The sequence below is a fragment of the Geotrypetes seraphini genome, chromosome 13 (assembly GCF_902459505.1).
Source record: "Geotrypetes seraphini chromosome 13, aGeoSer1.1, whole genome shotgun sequence".
Lineage (NCBI taxonomy): Eukaryota > Metazoa > Chordata > Amphibia > Gymnophiona > Dermophiidae > Geotrypetes > Geotrypetes seraphini.
In genome coordinates this window covers 4,957,402-4,979,853 of record NC_047096.1, presented here as the reverse complement: position 1 = coordinate 4,979,853, position 22,452 = coordinate 4,957,402, and the positions used below count along the sequence as shown (strand labels likewise).

Sequence of the window (22,452 nt, the reverse complement as noted above, 5' to 3'; positions counted from 1 at the left end):
GAACCCTTGATAAGACATGCACAGCACATCGCTGGTTATTTCAGACTCGGAATTCACACACGGATGCTTTTCTGGTTTTGGCTTCATTCAGGGGAGCAGCAGTGGCTCATTTCATTCTCCGCTCCAATTCCTGTTCCAGTGGGAAAGATCACTGCAAAAGAGGGGCCACGGTTGCATAGTTTCTTCAAGAGCTAGATTTAAAATTGAAATCCTCCAAAGAGAAGAGCTTGGTAGAGCACCGGCTACAAAAAGTGAACTATTTTATGTTCTGTATCTGCATGCTATAGATATTTTTAAGAAGGCTCAGGCTGATACTCCAGCATTTTTATTTTTTTTATTTTTTTTTTTGTAACACTGGCTGTAGCAGCAAAAAAAAATCCAGATATTCAGCACTGGTATTCAGATAGTGGTTACACCGCTAATGATCAGCATCGCTAACTGGAGGGTAATCGGATAAAGTTAGAACAGTTTTGTTTTTTTGTTTTTTTGCTGTCCTTTCTTTAAAGAGTTAATCTGGGCTGCCCAAGTCCAGTCCTTGAGATCTACTGGCAAGCCAGGTTTTCAGGATATCCCCAATGAATATGCATGAGAGAGAGATTTGCATACCATGAAGGCAGTGCAGGCAAATCTCTCTCATGCATATTCATTGTGGATATCCTGAAAACCTGGCCTGCCAGTAGATCTCAAGGACCGGACTTGGGCAGCCCTGAAATCGGTTAGCAGACTGAGTATCTGCTGGTCGGACAGCTAGTGATTTTGCCTTTGCTCTATCCCTGTACTGTCCCAGTACTGTTTGGATAATGTTGAGATGCTCCGTAATGGTCTTCCATAGCACTCTCTGGATAGTGTTGCTGAAAATCAGTGGGCAACCTGGGTTAGTGCCACTTTTCTGGAGCACCAGTTGGTCTATCCACTGTTCAGAGTTAAGGTCCAAGTCCCGTTGCTTATGTTAACACACACAATTGTGGCCACATCACGGCAATCCTACAGGCTCAAATTAAATAGATATCAATAACAACATAAAAGTTTCCATACTGGGACAAATCGAAGGTCTGTCAAGTCCAGTATCCTGTTTCTAACGGTAGCCAACCCAGGTCACAAGATCTCAAGGAGTAAAACAGATTTTATGCTACTTATCCTAGGAATAAGCAGTGGACTTCCCCAAGTCCATCTTAATAATGGGTTATGGACTTTTGTTTCAGGAAATAATCCAAACCTTTTTTTAAACCCTGCTAAGCTAACTACTTTCACCACATGCTCCAGCAATGTATTCCAGAGTTGAATTAAAACACGTTGAGTGAAGAAATATTTTCTCCATTTGTTTTAAATCTACTGCTTAGTAGCTTCATCACAGGTCACGAAGCAGATAAGCTAATTGCTGGCTCCTCCTCAAAGTCTTGCTTCTTCTATCTTGAGAGTTAAAGAGCCAAATTTCACCCCTATTATTCCTGTAAAAATAGGAGTTTGACCCTAAGACACTTTTTAAGAATATTGTTTACTATTCTTTATGTTAATGATTCTTTTTATGTGATAATGTAACCTTTCATCATTTTTCTTTGTAAAGCATGGGCAGGATATCAAATATGAGTTTAAAAAAAAGACGTAAATTGTAAATGACTAGCTGGGTTTTGTGTTCACTATATAATTTGCTTTGAGGATTGGGACCTCTGGCCTTGCTGGATCTTTAATCTCCCAGGGAGCAGTGTATGAATGAACCTTCTGATTTTTCTTTTCTCAGATTCGAGCTGATGGTCCTCCCCATGGTGGGGTCCAGTATGAAACGCTGCCCGTGGTTAAGGATGGGAGCGCCGTGCTCCGTGACATGGCATTCTCCCTTGGACAGAAGTACCTGTATGTGATGTCCAAAAGACAGGTGAGCCATTGTTGTCACACTCAGCTTTTGGGGGTGGTTTTCTGCAGCCTGTAGAGTTGTAAAATTGCTCCCTGCATAATTAATTATCTGTATAGATCTTTTGTAAACTTACACAGCTGCATCTAAGTCAGGGGTGTCAAAGTCCCTTCTCGAGGGCCGCAATCCAGTCGGGTTATCAGGATTTCACCATTGAATATGCATGAGATCTATTTGCATGCACTGCTTTCATTGTATGCTAATAGATTTCATGCATAGTCATTTGGGGAATCCTGAAAACCCGACTTGATTGCGGCCCTCGAGGAGGGACTTTGACACCCCTGATCTAAGTGCATGAAAAGTAACAATCCTGGAAAAGGGTATGCCTGGTTTTTCGTATGGAGGTGTTCCCAGGGAGGCAGTGTTGCAGATTGCGGGGGGGGAGGGAGGGTTCAGGTTCCCAACTGTGAAATGCTTTTCCATTAGAACAGGGGTAGGGAACTCCGGTCCTCGAGAGCCGTATTCCAGTCGGGTTTTCAGGATTTCCCCAATGAATATGCATTGAAAGCAGTGCATGCACATAGATCTCATGCATATTCATTGGGGAAATCCTGAAAACCCGACTGGAATACGGCTCTCGAGGACCGGAGTTCCCTACCCCTGCATTAGAACCTAAATTGAAAGGATTGCTGTTTAATCAGTGATGGGATATTAGTCATTTGGAAGCGTAGGGTTTTTTTCTATTGTTGTATTTGGTCATTGTAAACATTGGTGCAGATTTGGTGGAGGATGTACTTTTTAGTGATATTTGATTGAGCTTGATAGAGCGATTTTAATGGCCATGAGAGGCTCCTGTCCATTTAAATTGCTTGTCCATGGCTAACCAGGTATAGTCAATGACACTTAACTGGATGTCACTGAATATATTGGTTAGTGTCTAAGCCAAAACCAGATATTTTAGAGCAGACTAAGAATGAAGTTGGAACTTCTGCAGTTAAATGCCAATATTTAGCTTTTTACTAGTAAGTTAACTGGATAAATGGAACTTATCATGGAGAAGGCACCAAGTTATATGAATTCGTTTGTCGGATATAAAGATGTACAATCTAAGAATAATATCTCCATATCGATTTCCAGGGAAAAAAATATTAGAATGTTTACGTCAACTTTTGCCTATCAAACTGCTAAATCTTGGAAAAACTGACCAGTTCACGTTACTTCTCAGACTAATTGTTGTCAGAGCTTTAGAAAATTTTAAAAAGCGTCTCTTTTTATCAAATTTGTGTTAAAAGCAAAATGATGCATGCCTTTTATAGATTTTCACCTTTTTTTTGGACATGGTCTCCGCTTTTGGCTGATTGCAAACCACTGTGAACTTGTCTAGGTATTTGCGGAAGATAAGTAATAATTGTATTGTATTCTATAACTGCATATAACATTTTGGTGGCCAGGTATTGAATATTCAACGACAGCAAAAAAAAAAAACCTATTGACTACCGCCAGCTGAATAACAACAGTAGTTAAATTTATTAACTTTATAGCCACTAGTTGGATTAAGTTGAACTTTTTAAGCTATATTATCTTATCACTGTACCACTCTTTGAATGATTCATAAGGCATGTAATTAAGGGAAGCTGAAAGAGAATTTGAAAAGATGCTTGGCATAGAGGCAAAAACTCATAGCAAAACACTTTTACTGGTGCATTCAAAGCAGAAAGCTTGTGAGGGAGTCAGACGGACCATTAGCTCATCAAGGAACAACCTCCCGGTGGAGAGAAAAAGTATGTCTGATTCAAGAAAGCTTGGGACAACTACATTGAATCTCTAAGGGAGAGGCGAGGATAGTGGATGGCAGTGGCGCCCCTCCCTAATGAATATACATGGTACAGATTTGCATGCCTGCCACTTCCATGTTATGCAAATATCTCTTATGCATATTTATTAGGACTACCCTGAAAACCTGACTGGCTGGTGGCCCTCCAGGACAGGGTTGGGAACCACTGGTATAGATGAGCATTAACTGTTTCACTCCAGTTATAAAGAGCTTAGATATGCTATTCAAAATGCTAAATGATCAAAAAGGCCTTAAGCAAGCCCCAAAATGTACTCAACATTCTTGACGCCATCTTGCCATTAGCTTCTTCCTTACCCTTTTATTCTCCAACTAAACTTCCTTTGGATAGCCTGGTGGTTTCAGAGAATTTCTTATTTAAGACAAGTCTTTGAATCGTTTCCTTGTCCATCTTCTTCTTCACTTACCCCATTTTTTGGATTTGGCTTCCCCTTTGTTCAGTCCTTCGCTATCTTTGTCATAGGTACTGTTCTCTATCTGTCCCATAAGAACATAAGAATTGGCACTGCTGTGTCAGACCAGTGGTCCATCGTGCCCAGCAGTCCGCTCACGCGGCGGCCCCTAGGTCAAAGACCAGTGCCCCAACCGAGACCAGCCCTACCTGCGTGCACTCCACTTCAGCAGGAACTCGTCTAACTTTGTCTTGAATCCCTTGAGGGTGTTTTCCCCTATGACAGCCTCCGGAAGAGAGTTCCAGTTTCCAAAACTCTCTGGGTGAAAAAGAACTTCCTTACATTTGTATGAATCTATCCCCTTTTAACTTTTTTTTTTTTTTTACTTTTACTTGACTTTTAGTAGCCCAGCGAGCCCATGGTTTTAACCCGCTTTAAACCCGTGGGTAAAAACCATGGGCTCACAGTGCGGGGAAGGGCAGGAGAGATTCGGGGAACAGCAGGTTGGTGATTCGGGAGAGAGCAGGGCGGCAATTTTGGGCGGCAGGCAGGAAAGATTTGCGGCAGAGCAGGCAGGAGATATTTGGGGCAGCAGAGATTAGGGCGTGCAGAGAGCAGGGCGGCAATGGAGCTGGAGAGTCGGAAAGGACGTTTGCGATTGGTTCCCAGCAGTCGCTTCTTGGGTTGATGGGCCAGCCCAGTCGGATCGCGAAATTTGTTTTGTGAATCGTGTCCCTGCCTACTTTGCCTGCCGTTCCCCTCATTTGCATGCGCGGAGCGGAATCGGATCGGCAGAGAGGTAAGTGAATCGGGCCGCAGTAAAATCAGGTCGCAAAGGGGTCGCAAACTGATAAGTACATGATCGGTTTGCTTAGTGAATCTAGCCCTTAATTCCTGATGTTCTGTTTGTTTTCTTGGCTTCCACCCCACACTGAGCAGAATATTTGATCTTCGGTTTCTCTCTCCAAAACTAATTAGGTCATTTACACAATGGAATGAATCTTTTTACTATCGGGCACCTCTAATCTGGAATGATTTACAGTTTTTAATTAGATCAGCAGTTTGTTGTACGGTTTTTAGGAAGCTTTTAAAATAATTTTTTATTGAAGAAATTTCTATCTTGAAAACGATGATTTGCGTTTATTGCCTCGGATTTTGCTTGACCGTGAGTTTGCTGAAGCCGGGGATGTTTTTTATGCCTTGAAATTTGTTTGAAATTAATGTTTTTTATGTGTAAAATGTATTTTCTCATTTGTATGTTGTTTGTACACTGCTTTGGTTTAAAGCAGTATATAAATTTTTAAATAAATAAATTGTATTTTAAGAAATTTAGTATTATATTATGTATAACTGGTTCTCTTTTCAGTAGTTGAATTTATTGTGGACCGCCATGAACTTATGAGGGCTTTGGTGTAATGTAATTTATCATATTGTCTGTAATGCTACTTAGATTTTTTTTTCCTTGGCGGTGACTCCCAATGGGCAAAAGGATGGGATTTCATATACTGCCTTTCTGTGGTTACAAAGTGGTTTACATATTACATACAGGTACAGGAAAGACTCAAGAGGTGAGGGCTCTTCAGCTTGGAAAAGAGATGGCTGAGGGGAGATATGATTGAAGTCTACAAAATCTTGAGTGCTGTAGAACAGGTACAAGTGGATTGATTTTTCACTCCATCAAAAATTACAAAGACTAGGGAACACTTTTAAAACCTTTAGGAGGAAATATTTTTTCACTCAGAGAACAGTTAAACTCTGGAACGCATTACCAGATGATGTGGTAAGAGCAGTTAGAGTAGATGGGTTTAAAAAAAAAAAAAGGTTTGGACAAGTTCCTGGAGGAAAAGTCCATAGTCTGCTGTTGAGATAGATATGGGAGAAGCCACTTGCTTGCCCTGGATCGGTAGCATGGAATGTTGCTCCTCTTTGAGATTCTAGAATCTTGTTGCTTTTGGGGATTCCGGAATCTTACCATTCTTTGGGATTCTGTATGGAATGTTGCCACTCTTTCGTTTTTTGCCAGGTACTTGTGACCTGGATTGGCCATCGTGAGAATGGGCTACTGGGCTAGATGTTATTTATTTTGTACCTGGTGCTCTGGAGGATTAGCTGCCTACTGCCATTGCTAATGTGGAATCGAGCATCGTATAGCTATAATTTGGGTTATTCTTCTCAACATTCGTCGTGTTTTACTTATTCACATTAAATTTCACATGTGCTTTGACCTTTATAGATGTAGCAGTATATTAAGAGTCAGTAAACTGTCGTCTCCCGAGGTTCTCCTGTAATTTCTCACAGTCCACATGCAATGTAACAACTTTGAATAAATTTGTGACTACTGTAATGTAAATTTGATCACTTCATTCAATGCTCCCATTTCCAAATCATTTATAAGTACGTTCAACAGCGCCAGTTCCAGTCTGTGTTCCCTCTAAGCCGAGCACGTGAGCAATCACTCGTATGTTCTGGGGCATCGCTCACAAAAATACTTTCAAATCCTGGAAATGGTTGGTGTTTAGAACTTGTTGCTCACGTGCGAAAAATATTTTCATGCATCCAGCCAATCCTCAGGGGGAGTATTGGTTCCAGTACAGATCCCTGGGCAGTGGCGTAGATCCCATCCGGGGCGCCGTCTTCCTAAGGGCACGGCACCCCCTCCTCCTCTCCTCCCCCCCTGCCTTCCCCCATACCTTATTTTTATTTTTTCGGCGCAAGGTTGCTGCCTGCGTCGGCATCGGCGCTCTCTCTGATGGTGTCACTTGTGGGACCTATGCCTAGGAATTGACGTCAAAGGGTGTGCCAACACCGACTTGGGCTTGCTGCTCACGCTGGAGAAATTAAAAAGGTATGGGGATAAGGAAGAGGGTGCATGTGGCGGGGGAGGGGCGCCCCCCCCCCCCCCCAGCGCTGCTCACCCTTACTACACCACTGTCCCTGGGGCAGGGCACACCATTAGTCACCTTCCTCCATAAAAGAACTGGCTATTTAACCCTACTCTCATCTTTTAACCAATTCCTAGTTTTTAAAAAAAATTTTCTCAGGAGTCTTTCATGAGGAACTTTGTCAAATGCTTTCCGAAAATCTACATCAACTGGCTTATCTTTATCCACATGTTTATTCATGCCCTCAAACAAATGCAGCAGATGGGTGAAGTAACAACATGTTTTCTCTATGTGTTTGGTAATTTTGTTCTTTACAATAGGTTCTGCTATTTTGCTCGGCACTGCCATCAGATTATCCAGTCTATAATTTCCTGGATTGCCTCTGGAACTCTAAAAAATAATAAAAAAATTTGGTGTTACCCTTGACTCTTTCCAGTCTTCAGGTCCCATCTATGCACACAAGTCAACCTTAAAAGCATCTATGCACCAGGTTTCCACATGTCCTGGCTTCCCCTGGGAGCTACAGATTCACGTCTGCTTGTGGTAAGCCCAACAAAGTACAAGCCAGAGCTGAAAACTTGGCCGGTATGCCTAGCTCATTTTTTTATGGCGTGATGCAGCATAAATATTCATTGAAGCTGTCAATTAATTTTTCAGCACCAGAAAACTTGAAAATTAAGAGGATTTGTGATAGGAATCAAATTAAATAATAATAATGCCACAAAGCATGGGGGCAAGGCTTGAACAGCTGGATCATGAATTACAGATGTGCAGAACTCCACTGAGGCATCATTTGCGATGCAATCTCCTTATCTCATAGCGAAGTGATTATATATAGACATTTATTTAAGCATTTTGATTTTAATTGAAGGCTTGGCTTTTGACTTTGAGTGTTTTGCCAGAGATTTTGAAAAGAGAGAGTCGAGTGTGAGGCTGTGATATCCAATGGCTGTAACTTTAAGAATTGCCAGTTCAGTAGAGTTATCCAATTAGTAGCCAAGAGGTGGGCTACTGGATATCTGAAGGAAGATATTCTCGGCCCTTTTGTGAATTTCAGCTTTTGCTTAGCTTAGTTGTTTGTAATGAGCATGAGTTTTCTTCTCTTGTGGTAACCGTGCAGGGAAATGTGGACTGAAAAGCACCACAGGGGTCACGAGCAGAGCCACTCCTGGTTTTCTGTCTATGGACCTGTGGTTCCAGCTGGAGAATGATGCGGAGACAGGTACCTGCACTTAACTGCATGTGACATGTTATAAAATTAGGGTTATCTGTTTAGCTATCCAGATAAATTTAGGTGAGGTATGGAATAACGGTACTGAATATCCCATTGACAGAGATACATGTTTAATCTCACTGGTCAAAAAAAATACAACTCACCAAAAAACCCCAACCCAGTGGGAATGACCAAACAAACAAGAAAGGATGATCCAGAACAGCAATATCTCTTATTATGATAACTATAGCAAAACCCCCAAAACAAAATATCCTTAAAAGACACCAAAATATGAGTTGGGCGTGCCCTAGGGCATTGCAGGAAAGTCAACTCCCTAGACTCCACCAAAAATATATAAACCTCAAATCTAAATTTTTAAGATAAGGATCACCCTCAGCGTGAGTTTGAAAGCTTTAAAGAGCGACTCAAAGAGCAGCTCTAGTGCTTAGAATAGCAAAGCCAGCAAACACTTAAAAATTTAGATTTGAGGTTTATATATTTTTGGTGGAGTCTAGGGAGTTAACTTTCCTGCAATGCCCTAGGGCACGACCAACTTTTATTATGATAAAACACATAAATGACGGAAGGTACAGCTCATCCAGACCCATCACGGGCCGTGTTTCAGCACTAACACCTACATCAGGGACAGAGTCCACAGGGAAAAACGCTCGAGTACCTGACTAAATTAATGTAAACCGTTTTGAGCTCCCTGGGGAGAACAGTATAGAAAATGAATGACTGAATTAAATAAATCAGGTGCCCATGGCCCTGAAGGAACTATGGGATCTTCCTATACCGTGAAACGATGCCTGCTAAACGCATCTCTCAGGAGCCATCTACAAATTGTTTTCTAAACTCTTGGGAAGCTTTCTTGTTTCCGAAATTTGTTTTATGCAAAGAATGAGTCTTATGCAGTTTGTCCACTTCCTAGCTCTCTTTTGCTAGCCACATTGAACCTTGTGGAGGTTTGAGCAGGATATAAATGTCTAATGTAATGCAATGAATAACTTCAAATGTTGTGACCAGTGTTTAAAAAAAGCCAGTAATTAAGTACATTAAATTAAAAGCTGAAGTACAAAGTGAGATACGTATATGGGGGGGGAAATTTTTTTTTTAAAAAAATACCATTTCATTTTTATTCTTCCAGCCAAGAAGGGGCCTAAGGCTCTGATTGGCCCAGATGCTTAAGGCCCCTCCCCCAGGATGCACCGGGTAGGAGAAGGCTCGCTATTTTGAAGAGATAGGCCTGCCAGCCGGAGGGACTGGCCTTGGACTGAGAGTTGTTGGGAGGGGGGGGGGTTGGGCATTACCAGCGGCAGGAGGGAGTGGGCATCCTTCCTGCTTAGGGGGAGGGGGTTGTCGTGGGGTGGGAATTACCGGAGGGAGTGAGCATCCCTCCTGCTGGGGGTGTTGGGGGACAGGGACCCTGGCGGGAGGAGGGAGTAGGCATCCCTCCTGCTGTCCTTTAATTTGGGGGGGGTTCTTTTTTTTATGTGTGGGTATATTCTGCATGATGCTGATCGCTACCACCAGCAACTCATCACATGCAAATATAGTGACCCTTCGTGAACCTCATTTGCATGCGCGGGTTTTTGCAAAACGTTATATTTACACCTATGACGGCGGCCCGTCGGATTTTACCGCAAAGTTTTGAGAATCTTCCCTTGAGTCTTTTCTCATGACACCAGCTTTTTATCGTGCGTAGGTTTCATTTGCACAGAGTGTTATAATTCGAGGCAGCCAGAGAGATCTTTTGTTTTCTTTTTGTTTCCTCTTAAAACCTGCAGTAGCTGGAAGTCCCTGTGTAAGGGAATGATTTATTTATTGATAAGCATTCTTTGACACACACGGCAGTGCTACATTGATGTTTTAATGTCATCTTGTTTGTTTCCTCGAGCAGAATATTTTGCCTAGAGGCTTGGCGGTGATGTCTTGCGGGAGGGGGGAAGTGTTGGAGGAAGGGAAGTTGAACGTACAGAGACACCACCGCACTACAAGGATGTGGGGATGGCAGAACCCAACAGAATCTAGAAAGGAGGAACTTTTAATCTGAGGGGATGTATACACACGTCGCGCATGGCACACGTCACCCAAATAGCCAAAGCAAGGGTGACCAGCAAGTTGCAACTGTTGAGTTTTTGTGCCATTAATGTTCCAGTTGGGGTGCCAATGTGCCGTTGGGATCTTCTCACAGGAAATTTGTTCCCATTGGATGTCTGAAACCCAGGGCTATGCTGTCTTCCACTTGGACAGGGACTGGGAGAGACGCTGGGAGAGCCATCACATGTTTGTCAGGATTCCTCTGCAAGCATAATTTCAAATTCTCTGGGAAGCCTAGATCAATCCGGCTTCGTCTATAGTTAAAATAGGCTGGAAGATGTCAATCTGTCCCCTAGTGGTAGTCTTGTCTTATTTCACAGCACTGGGCTCCATTGATTTATTTTGGTATTATGTCCACCCTTTCCAGTAGGTGAGTTGCATCTAAGGACTTTCAATCTAAGGGGTCGATATTCAGGCCACGGTGATAAGCAACTTGTAAGCCGGTCATAACTGTGGGATGGCAATTCAGTGCCAGAGCATGTCTGGCCTCCAGCGTCAAATATTCGGGTTACAGTGGTAGCCCAGAAGCTAACCGTAGACCAGCTGATATTCAGACCAGTGCGCAGGTAGCTTGGTGGATAAAGTTAGGATGACCTTTCAGTTGGCGTATGTTTATCCACTCAACCAGTTAGCACAGGAGTTCTTAACCCAGTCCTCTGGACACAACCAGCCAGTCAGTTTTTCAGGATATTCCAATGAATATAGATTTGCATACAATGGAGGAGGCTGTGCATGCAAATTTATCTCGTGAATATTCATTGGGGTATCATGAAAACCTGAATGGCTGGTTGAGAGCCTCTGAGTTAACAGACTAAATATGACTGCTAACCTGTTAAATATTGGCCACAGCTGCGCTCTGCCCCTAACCTAGCCAGTTAGAGCTTTGGGGGTCAAAGGAGATATTCATCGGTATTATCTTGTTAGGGGCCTGCTCAATATTTGGGAATGGCCAGCTCTGGGGAGTTTTACTGGAGAGGAACCTCTCCTGCCCAGTTAAATCCTTTTGAATATTGATTTCTTAAGTTGTTCTCTGAGGCACTGAAGAGTTTAAGTGACTTGTCCAAGGCCAATATGAGCCTCAGTGGGATTCAAATTCTGGCCTCTCTAGTTCCCAGTCTCCGTGTGTAACCACTAAGCTACAGCCCCACTCCAAACTGAGTTATCTAATTCAGGGAAAGACCAGTGCCAACTACTACCCACACTCTCGTTGGTGAGGCAGATTCACAAATGCGTGCCAGGCTGCCTCGAGTGCTCCAAGGACTGAACTGTGCTGACAATTTGCCAGTTTTTATAGGAGATTCAGGTGGCAGAAACAGATGCTGCAGACTCCAGCAAAAAAAATGCTAGGCTCTTGTGACAGGAAATTATCCACTGCCTGATGCAGAAAGGCTTCTAGCGACTGAGAACATTAAATGAAATAATCAGCTTCCTTGTACTTTCTGGATGACAGGGAGATTGCAGGCCACAGGTGCTAAGACTCAGTTCACCTGTGGCTGCTGAGAACTCTGATGAAATCCCTGGGGTTCATCATTAATGTAGCATCAAATGGAGTAGGGAATTTTAGCATTCCTTCCCTAAAACGAGAAACGGAACCCGGCGTGCGAGCTTGAGCACTAATGAACAGATGGTTTCAGAACAAGCACTGGGCACTCGGTTGCATGGGTCTTGGATGTCCCTTTGTTAAAGTGTACCAATCGAGCAAGATTAAAATAATCCTGCATCTCAGCTGAATAAGAGAAGCCTTTTGATCTGTTCCTCGTCTCTTTAACTAGCAGAATGAAAAAGGTATCAAAAGACTGAGAGAGGCAGACGGCTAACCTTGCGTCTCGGAAGAAACGTGAATCATAAAAGGAGTCGAGTCAGCTAGATAATTCTTGAGGACGGCGTGAACTGGTGTTTGCTCTGCAATACGATTCCTCACCCCGTGTTCATTCACTGCACGCCAATCCTGCCTCTTCTGATTTCTAGGTGTGTCTGTGTTGCCTTGACACCTCTGGACCTGCACCAAAAGTGGTGATGGTGGTGGATTTGCGGGATTTCAATCAATTTATTCATTATTTGATTTGTTTTCTAGCTAAATGGTTCCCAATGCTGTCCTGGAGGACCACCAGCCAGTTGGCTTTTTGGGATAGCCCTAATGAATATGCATAAGAGAGATTTGCATATAATGGAGGTGACAGGTATGCAAATCTACCCCATCCATATTCATTAGGGCTATCCTGAAAACCTGACCTGGCTCTGGCTCGCGAGGACTGGAATTGCTTACCCCTTTGCTAGCGTCTACTGATAATATACAGTTTACTGGTTACAATTGTGGCGCAGAGGTTGGAGCTACAGTCTCAGCACCCTGGGGTTGTGGGTTCAAACCCCGTGTTGCTCTTTGTGACCCTGGACAAGTCACTCAGTCTTCCATAGCCCCAGGTACGTTAGATAGATTGTGAGACAGGGAAAATGCTTGAGTACCTGATTGTAAAAAAAAAAAAAAAACACGCTTAGATAACCTTGATAGGCGGTATATTAAAAAAAAAACCCCACCCCTAATAACAACCTAACCTAATACAATTTGCTATGGTTGTCTGGTTGTCCTTACGATGCAAAGTTTCCAGTACAAGTTATACCTAATTTTAACACACAAAGTTACAGTGGAAATGGTGTCCAAAGTTAAGGGCCAAGATGATCCACCCTAAGCTAGCGTTCAGTAAATGGGGATCTGTTCAGAGCGGGAAATTCTCAAAGACGCGCTGAAGGTTAGCTGGCGGTTCGGCACTCTACTGCCAGCTAACCAACCAATCCAGAAGCAGGTTTTCTAAAAAAAAAAAAAAAAATGAAGGTGCCAAACAGCTCCTTTCTAGCGCCGGTGTCAATTAGGGGCATGGAAGCACACCTAAGGCAAAGCGGCCTTAGGCGCCCCTAAGCGCTTCCGTAATCATGACACCAGCACCTTAAATTTAGGCTTCTAAAATGCTGGTCTCCATTTAAGGTACTGGGGTAAATAAAAGTAAAATCAAAATTCTGTGCCGATTCGTGATTGACGCTTCCTAGGCAGCCGCCTATACCAGCGCTGATTATAGAATTCCCCCCCCCCCCCGAGTGTGCTTTAAAGAATGCTAGCTTAGCATGCATTTTGGGCCAGATTTTACAAAATGACACCTACCTAAAGTTAGGCTGATCTAGGCATCTAACTTATCATTTAAAAAGCTTAATCTGGCGCTGATAATGAGCAATTAGCAGCTTATAATTGGCAAAACCTAAAATCGGGCGGTGGGCACTAAGACTTTCAGAAATGCGCCTACCAGAAAGTAGGTGTGGCTAGGGGCAGGTCTTGGGCACCTTTTAATTGTAGGCCTCTAAACTGGACTTAGGCCAAGAAAACCCTGACATAAATAGCGACCGTCTAAGGTTAGGTGCCTAAGTTTAGTTTAGCTGCCGCTAGGCGCAGATCTGTAAACAGCGCCTAACTTAACATTGACAGACGATAAGCGCCGTATACCTCAGCGCCTACATTTTGGGTGTCCTTTATAGAATCAGAGGCTCCATGCCTAATTTTGGGTGTAACCATCTGCACTTGCCAAAGGCTAGTGTAAATGCTTACGATCATGACAGGTGCGCAAATAGAGATGCTCTAATTTACGCTGTGCCTAATTTCTGGGAACGCCCCCCCTCCTGTGGCCACGCCCCCTTTTGAGTTGTGCACTGTGAGATCTAGGCATGCATGTTATAGAATAAGGAATATGGCAGATTTGTGTGTAACTCTTAATGTCTGCCAATTAAATGCTCGTTAACTCCATTTGATTGATAGTGTCCAATTAACTAATTAGCTTACCATGACGCTGGAATCCACACCCAAATTTGGGTGACCTACACAGGATCCGGGAGATAGTGTCAGAAAGTCAGGTGAAGAAGTGTGCATTGCTCCAGCCTTGAAAGGGAGATGATTAAGGAAAGGACGGACCTCTTGAGGCACTGAAAGGGTGATATCGTTATCAAACTGTATATTGCATCTGCCCAAACCGTTCCATTTTTTTGGGCTGGTCTTGACAGACTCCCCAAACATCCGTCTTTCTCTGAACCATTTCTCTGCTCTGCCTCCTTCTTGTGGCACAGCCTCAGTACCCGTGAGGTTGTGCGTTCAAGCCCACGCTGCTCCTTGTGACCCTGGGCAAGTCACTTAATCCCCAAATTGCCCCAGGTACATTAGACAGATTGTGAGCCCACCGGGACAGACAGGGAAAACTGCTTGAGTACCTGAATAAATTTATGTAAACCGTTCTGAGCTCCCTGGGGAGAACAGTATAGAAAATTGAATGAACAAATAAATTGTACCATGTGAACTATCACCATGATTGCAAGGCCCACAATAAATTTATGCCCACTGCTGCACTTAAATTATGCCACCCTGCATCTTTATTTAAATTAAAAAATAAAACCTAAAAAAATCAGGTTTCTTCTTCAGCACTGAAAAAAAAACCATGAATAAAAATACTTAACCCAGTGTTGCTTTGACAATCAATTAGAGATGATGCACAAACCTACCAAGCAGATAATTTGTGGTAATTACCCAGACTGCAGTACCTGAAAAATGGATTTGTTAATTGCTGTTAATTAACTGCCCCCACCCTCCCCAAAGAAGAAACGAATTAGACTGGTAGTTTGGGAATTGCGAGTGTGATTCCTTTCTGTTGATGGACACCTCGCGGTGGGCTGTTGCTCAACCTTGGATGCGTCTTCTCCATTTGTTTGCAAAGGGCCAATATTCTAGCTCTTAAACGCTTCTGAGCGCAGCAGTAATTCGCAGGGCTAAATCTTACAGAGCATCCGGTCCATATCCATTGGGTTCTTCTGCTTTAACATGCTTGGGAGCCATCAGCCAGGCATTTCACTATAGGGCTATGGTAGTGTTCAGAACAGGTATTGCACTGCCGCTATCTCGGGTCACCTGGACAGGGTCTGTTATTGCTTTTCTGGTTGTGTCGCTCTTCTTTTCCCGAGAGTAGATTGAATGTGTGGCACGTTTGCTTTAATGGAGATGCTGAAATTATTTGCGCAAATATTGCTGGCTATCTGGAAACAGACATGTATGTAGCATGAGATAAAAGCAGGATAAATTTTTGGTAAACTGTCCAACTAGTCAAGATTTCTGAGGATTCAGCCCTTGCAAAAGCAGCCTAGTCTTTAGTCTAACCAAACATGTCAAGCACGTGTAACATGCGGGAAATACCTGGTATAAAATTGCATGGATTTATACAAGTAGATGCGACAACACACTTGTACATGGATTGCAAGGAAAGGGAAAAGGATGGGATTTGATATTGCTGCCTTTCTGTGGTTACAATCAAAGCTGTTTCGATATTATATACAGGTTGTTGTTGGTTTTTTGGGTTTTTTTTTACCTGGGGCAATGGAGGGGTAAGTGACTGCGGTGGGACTTGAACCCAGTTCCTCTGGTTCTCAGGCTGCTGTAGTAACCATTAGGCTCCTCCTCCACTCCCTCGATCAACGAATCGTTTGGGTGGAGCAGGGCTGCTATTGCAAGGCATGTGCATATGTGCAGCGGCATGGTAAGGGGGCGGAGGGTGTGGACTGCCACTTGGGCTATTTTGGTGGGGCGCTGGTCTAGTTTCAAGGAGAGTCCCCACTTGACATCTTCCACGGATACAAAAAAAAAAAGGGGGGGCCCCTAACTCTGGACCTAGTTGAGAGACCATGCCCCAAAACTTTGGATATCTTCATTAGTGGTCCCTGAAAATTTCTGAGATGGTCGAGTGGGGAGCTTCGGACCCTTTGACAATTGTACATAACGGGGCCATTCATAGAATCAGGGTCTTTGTGTTTGTCACCTAAGTTTAGGCGGTCTATAGAGGGTTAATTGCCATGCCCAGCTACAGAGAGTGCAGCGTTAAGCATTTTGATCTGAATTAATTTAAGAGAAGGGAATTAAAAGTTTGGGCAGTAATTTCATGCATCCCCTTTCCATCCGTAGAAGGTGCAGAGTCTTCTGCATTCACTTCCTGGTAGCTTTCATATTAATAAAGTGACAGACAACAGCGTCTCCCTTTTTCTATTTCACCCTTCACTGAATCATTTTATGCATCTATTCCTGTTGATAATTTAAACTAATTAAAGTAGAAAATAGAATGATTTGTAACATTTCCGGTCCATATCAACCCAATATTTGGCTGAGTAGCCCTGGAACTCATTTGTGGGAAAGCTTGAGCTGCTAAAATGACCCAAATGCCCCCTAAACAGAGGTAAAGGAGACAAGCTCAAGATTTGATTTTAAGGGTCACAGCTGAGCACTTTCTGAAATTCTGGTTGCTTCTCCATAATAATTACGATGTTAGTAATGGAGATTTTTCTGTTCTAGTAACCCTTGCCAAATTGGAATTTGTGGATTTCTGATGCCCACAAATGAGTCCAATGCCCTATTTAATAGTATAATATGAAATTTTAGCAGATCTGTTAATGGCGGGTGGGGTGGCCAGTTGTTCTCTGGGTTATTTTGCAATGTAGCTGTAGTCGGCCCCCAGACATTAATTTTCATTACGCTTTCCACTGACACCTGTGTTTATGTGTGGTTCCGTGCCTCACCTTGTAAAGGGGACAGGCAGTGAAGCCCAGAAGCAAACATTTCATGGGATGCATTTTGTTCTCCTAAAACTAGGCTTAGGGACCAGCTGGTACAATTTACTGCTGGTGTCTCGTCTCATTTTCTCTTCCCAAACACAATCAATAATTAACATGATCACTAAATTAAAATGCAACTCTTAAACCTGAAACACTAAACTCACTCGCTATCATTTTCAGAAATGTGTATGGATATATTTATAAAACCTTAGTTGGAAACTGAGCAGGTTTTACACTAGTCATTGGTGAAGCCATAAGTAGATGTCCGGTTGGCTAGAGAACAAGTGAATAGCTATAATAGCTCAGGTCGACGTCCCAAATTCAAGAGGGCCTGGGATAGGCACGTGGGATCTTTCGGACAGAGAAAGAGATAATGGTTACTGCAGATGGGCAGCTCTATGACCTCACAAGAGCCTTAGCCTATAGGAAGAGGAAATGCAAATGTTAAGAGCCTTAGCCAATAGGGAGAGGAGGAGAGTTGGGAGGGGCGGTGCTGGAGTGGTTGCGGGGCTGTGGTATGCGTATGCAGAGCCATCTGCTTTGCTGGCCCCTCTCCCCCCTTGGCATGAACTTTCTGTTCCAGGGCAGAGAACTGGCAGAGCCGTGCAGCTCCTGACCTTCCCATGTACCTCCGGCTGCCTGGAAGAGGAGGTTCTCCGTCCTGGGTAGCATGCAAGCTGGGTATACCACTGCTATGTGCCATTCCATAAAGGGTGTGCAGACCTATACCTGCTGAAACTTGAACTTGGTATAAAAACTGACACCCAAGTTGGTCATACTGAGGCAGTATTCTGTAACCACCCATGCAACCACCCATGCCCCCTTTCGAATTACATGCGAGTTGAGTTCGGCACCCTACTTTATACAATATTATTCAGTTAAATTTGCATGCATATCCTCCGTGGTGCCAATTAACTTCCATGATTAGTTGTTGGCAGTGATGTAGTGGGGGTGGGGCGGACCACCCCAAGCCATGTTCACGCCTTCCCTTCCTCCCACCCCTGTACCTCTTTAATCATTTCTTTGGCCTTGTTGCTCAAAGCAATATGCGGCTCTTCGGGGAGATCTGCATCGCCAAATACCCGTTTACTAGGCACCGTTGTTCTTGATCAATATCAAGATTCACCATCTGCCAATTAAAGGAATACATCTTCACCAGCACAACCAACTTCTCCAGCCTGCTGCTCACACCAGCCTGGCTCCCCTCTGAAATCACGTCCGGGTCACGGGGCCAGGAAGTGACGTCAGAGGGAAGGCCAATGCTGGAGCAAGCAGCAGGCCGGAGAAGTTGCTCGCACTGGTGAAGATTTAAAGAGGTGCAGGGGAAGGGAGGGTGTGAGTGTGGCCGGGGGGGGGAGGGGGGAGGAGGGCCCGATAGCACTACCACCCCAGGCGCCTCCTACCCTTTCTGCGCCACTGGTGGTTGGTATCCAATGATTGCTAGTTATTGGCTGGTTTCTCCATTAGTTTATGCATGCATCTTGGGTGCCCAAACCTGGGTGCCCTATATAGAATTTCAGGGTAGGCCATAGTAGGCTGCTGCCACATTTATGCAACAGACATCAAAACATCTACGAACTATCCAGTCTGCTCTCCTCTGTCTCCCGTATCCAGCAACGTGTGCATGTAAAGCTCACCGTCTTTCATACCTTGACTCATTTTCAGCAGAAGTGTTGTGTCGACTTGGAGTTGTCATGGCGCAGGGCACAGAATCACGTGCTGTCTTCCAAATGCAGAGTAAGGTAACACTGGGGGCTTGACGTTCTCTCGAGTGCCATTATAAGCCCGTCATCAAGAGGGATCCAAAGTGTGCGGCAAAGGCAAGCAGGAGAGAAAACGAGACGGGGCCCGAGTGTCGTTCTCAAACAAAGAGCTCACGTGCATTCTTGAAACACTCAGCTTGAAACATTCATTCTTGCAACCTTTCACAACATTGTGGTCCCCACAGACGAGAGCCTTGTCAAGATAAGGTAATAGCAGCCCATTAGCTGCACCACCTCAAGATGAGTTCCAAACTATTTCATAAGGCTGGCGTTGCGCAGTGACAGCGAGTGATGGAAAGCAGCCCTGCTAATAACCCTGATATTTATTTTCAGAGTTCAGGAACACTGGGGACAGACTAAACACAGCAGCTGTGTATTCCAGAGTCAGGCACAAAGGAAGACGGGTGGCTGGGAGGCAGAATGTGCCGAGGTCAAACCCTTACCAGGAAACGTGAGGAACGGAGAAGGGCTCCTGAACTTTGCACACTTGCAATGGACCTGCAGGCTGTCATCGTTATTGCACAGGCACCAAGGAGGGCAGAAGCTTAAGGACCTCCCAGTTCTCTTTACAGATTCTTGGCAGAAGTAATATTTTTCCTGTGCCCAGTGGTGTAAATTCTGCCCAGGCAAGAAGTGGGCAATACTGTTGATGTCCTGAGGTGGGATCCCTATCTTCCACTTTAGGGTGGGGGTCTTTTAAGAATTTTTGTCAGAGGACCCTTAATTGGAAGCTACATCATTGCCTGAACTAATTGATGGGTCAGTAGTATTTCGCCCCTAGTAGTCAGCGTTTTGGGGTTTTTTTTAAACACTTGAATGTCACCAGCCAAATTAGCCCCTGATATTCAGTTCCTGGCCATGTCCGAGCACCAGCATTGACTATCCTTTGTTAACTTAAGTTGCAGTGGCCGCCGGAGCTTATGCGGTTTTTGGCCGACATTCAACCAGGGCTCACGTAAGACAGTTGGGCAGATGCTGATTAAATATTGGCCGGGACCCACATTACAAAAATAAAAAAATAAAAGTCCTCACCAACTCTGATCCTTCTCTTCCCCTCCCCCTCTTTGATCTTGATCCCCCTCCTCAGTAACACCAAGTTCCTCCCCCTCCCTGGCAATACTAAACCCTCCTCCCCCCCTTAGACCAAGCTAAACCCTCCCCACCCCCACCCCTACCTGAAATCTCTGGTGGTCCAGGGCAGTGGGAGCAGAATACAAAATGCAACGTGAATGTTACGCTGTCCATAAAACTGAAAAGATGTAGTCGTTGCATTTCCTTTGGTTTCTCTTGTCTCGTATTTTTCTCTGTTCCTTTCCTCTCTCATGCTTTTCGTGCTGTCTTTTTTCACGCTTCCTAGCATTAATCGTAACAAGTAACTGGCTCGGCTGCCCCGACTAGTCCTTGGTGTGTAGTAATTTTTTGTTGCACAGGGAAAAAACCATCAGAAAGCTACTGCTTGTTTGAAGCGCAAAATTATTTGAAAAGGACGTGCCCGGCATGTGATTGTGATAGCGGCAGACATACGGTATCACCGTTGCTTTTTACTACCAAAGGATTGTGGCCTGGAAAGAAAAGCCGATTCAGAGACATGGCAAGCGAGCAAAGCCTGTCGCCTTGGACAGTTAGACCCGTGGGCTTTCTGGGTAGTTTTGCTTCAATCGCTGCTGTGCAAAAGAGACTGAGGGTCTGCTTTTTGTGCAGGTTCTTTGTCTTTTAGAAAATGATAAAAAAATACCCCACATGTTTGGTTACTTTGATCCAACTCACCCCTTTTTTCCATGACTAGCTCAAAATAAGTTCCATTTAAGCTCGGCTGGCATTTTCCTGGAAGTTACACCCGAGGCAGTGGAGGGTGGCATGACTTGGCCAAAGTCATCGGTACAAGAGGCAGGTTCTGAATCTCAAACTCCCTGCTAGGCTGATCCCTTTACTTCATTTTGCTGTTGCCTTCCCTTATGAAACCCCACTCCTGGGAGCAGTTCCACAGTATGCGGATACAGTGACTTGCAGTGAGGATAGCCGTTTTCAAAAAGCACAAAAAACCCCGAAAGAAAAAGGAGAACCCTGCGTGTTTTCCTGTGTTTTGGCAGCATCAGCTGTGAGATGAATAATTGGCATTTCTCTGGTTGCTATCCGACGTCGACTCTGCGCTTTTGTTTTTTTCCGATCACCAAAATATATCCAACAGAGTATTTGTGACACCTGAAGCAGGCATTTATCTGCCGAAACATGGCTCCATATGTCGGATCTTTATCACTAAAGAAGTGCATTTTACTTTTTACAATCTAGGCCTCTGCATTCTGAGAATTCAGTGGTATTAAAAACAAATGCTAATCCAAAATATGTTGAGACCAGTAAAATGGTCTTTTGCTGTGTGGGGGTCAAACTGCGGAATTCACTTATACAGTGGCACCCTCCCCCCCCCGTTGCAATTCGGCACCCCCCCCCCCCCCCTTCCGCCGCTTCTTACTGTCATCTGGGCCTGGGCACCGGCACTGGCATGTCCTTTGAGTTGGTGCCAGTGCCTGAAGATCAGCCTCCTCTTCTTGCTGGGCCTTGAGCATCTGCACATGCTCAAGGCCTGCGAGTTCACACTCTCTCTGAGATTCTCGGAGATCTTGGAGAGAACGTGAACTAGCAAGCCTTGAGCATGCGCAGATGCTCAAGGCCCAGCAAGAAGAGGAGGCCGATCTTCGGGCACCGGCACCAACGCACAGGACATGCCGGTGCCCAGGCCCAGGCCCAGGCCCAGATGACATTAAGAAGTGGCCGGGGGGGGGGGGGGGGTGCCGAATCGCAGCGGAGGGGTGCCGAATCATGGAGGGAGGGTGCTGGATCGCAGGGGGGAGCAATGCCGGTTCTCATGGGGGGAGGGGGATAGAGCAGCGCCACTGGCCTCGGAGGGTGGGAACGTATCAAAGCAAATTTCCATTATTTCCTATGGAGAAACTCGCTATGATATATACATAGTAACATAGTAGATGACGGCAGATAAAGACCCAAATGGTCCATCCAGTCTGCCCAACCTGATTCAATTTAAATTTTTTTAAAATTTTTCTTCTTAGCTATTTCTGGGCAAGAATCCAAAGCTTTACCCGGTACTGTGCTTGGGTTCCAACTGCCAAAATCTCTGTTAAGACTTACTCCAGCCCATCTACACCCTCCCAGCCATTGAAGCCCTCCCCTGCCCATCCTCCACCAAACGGCCATAACCAGACACAGACCGTGCAAGTCTGCCCAGTAACTGGCCTAGTTCAATATTTAATATTATTTTCTGATTCTAAATCTTCTGTGTTCATCCCACGCTTCTTTGAACTCAGTCACAGTTTTACTCTCCACCACCTCTCTCGGGAGCGCATTCCAGACATCCACTACCCTCTCCGTAAAGTAGAATTTCCTAACATTGCCCCTGAATCTACCACCCCTCAACCTCAAATTATGTCCTCTGGTTTTACCATTTTCCTTTCTCTGGAAAAGATTTTGTTCTACGTTAATACCCTTCAAGTATTTGAACGTCTGAATCATATCTCCCCTGTCTCTCCTTTCTTCTAGGGTATACATATTCAGGGCTTCCAGTCTCTCCTCATACGTCTTCTGGCGCAAGCCTCCTATCATTTTCGTCGCCCTCCTCTGGACCGCCTCAAGTCTTCTTACGTCTTTCACCAGATACGGTCTCCAAAACTGAACACAATACTCCAAGTGGGGCCTCACCAATGACCTGTACAGGGGCATCAACACCTTCTTCCTTCTACTGACTACGCCTCTCTTTATACAGCC

The 22,452-nt window shown here is 44.5% G+C and overlaps 1 protein-coding gene across 5 annotated transcripts in view; it reads left to right on the top strand.

Moving 5' to 3' along the window:
- The window catches only part of PLXNA2 (plexin A2), a 742,509-nt gene that overhangs the window by 512,032 nt on the left and 208,025 nt on the right, over nt 1-22,452 (top strand). For all 5 annotated transcript variants that reach the window (XM_033917847.1, XM_033917849.1, XM_033917848.1 and 2 more), the window contains one exon: nt 1,739-1,873. In XM_033917847.1, coding sequence (XP_033773738.1) covers nt 1,739-1,873 — 135 coding nt within the window. The remainder of the gene's footprint in view (nt 1-1,738; nt 1,874-22,452) is intronic.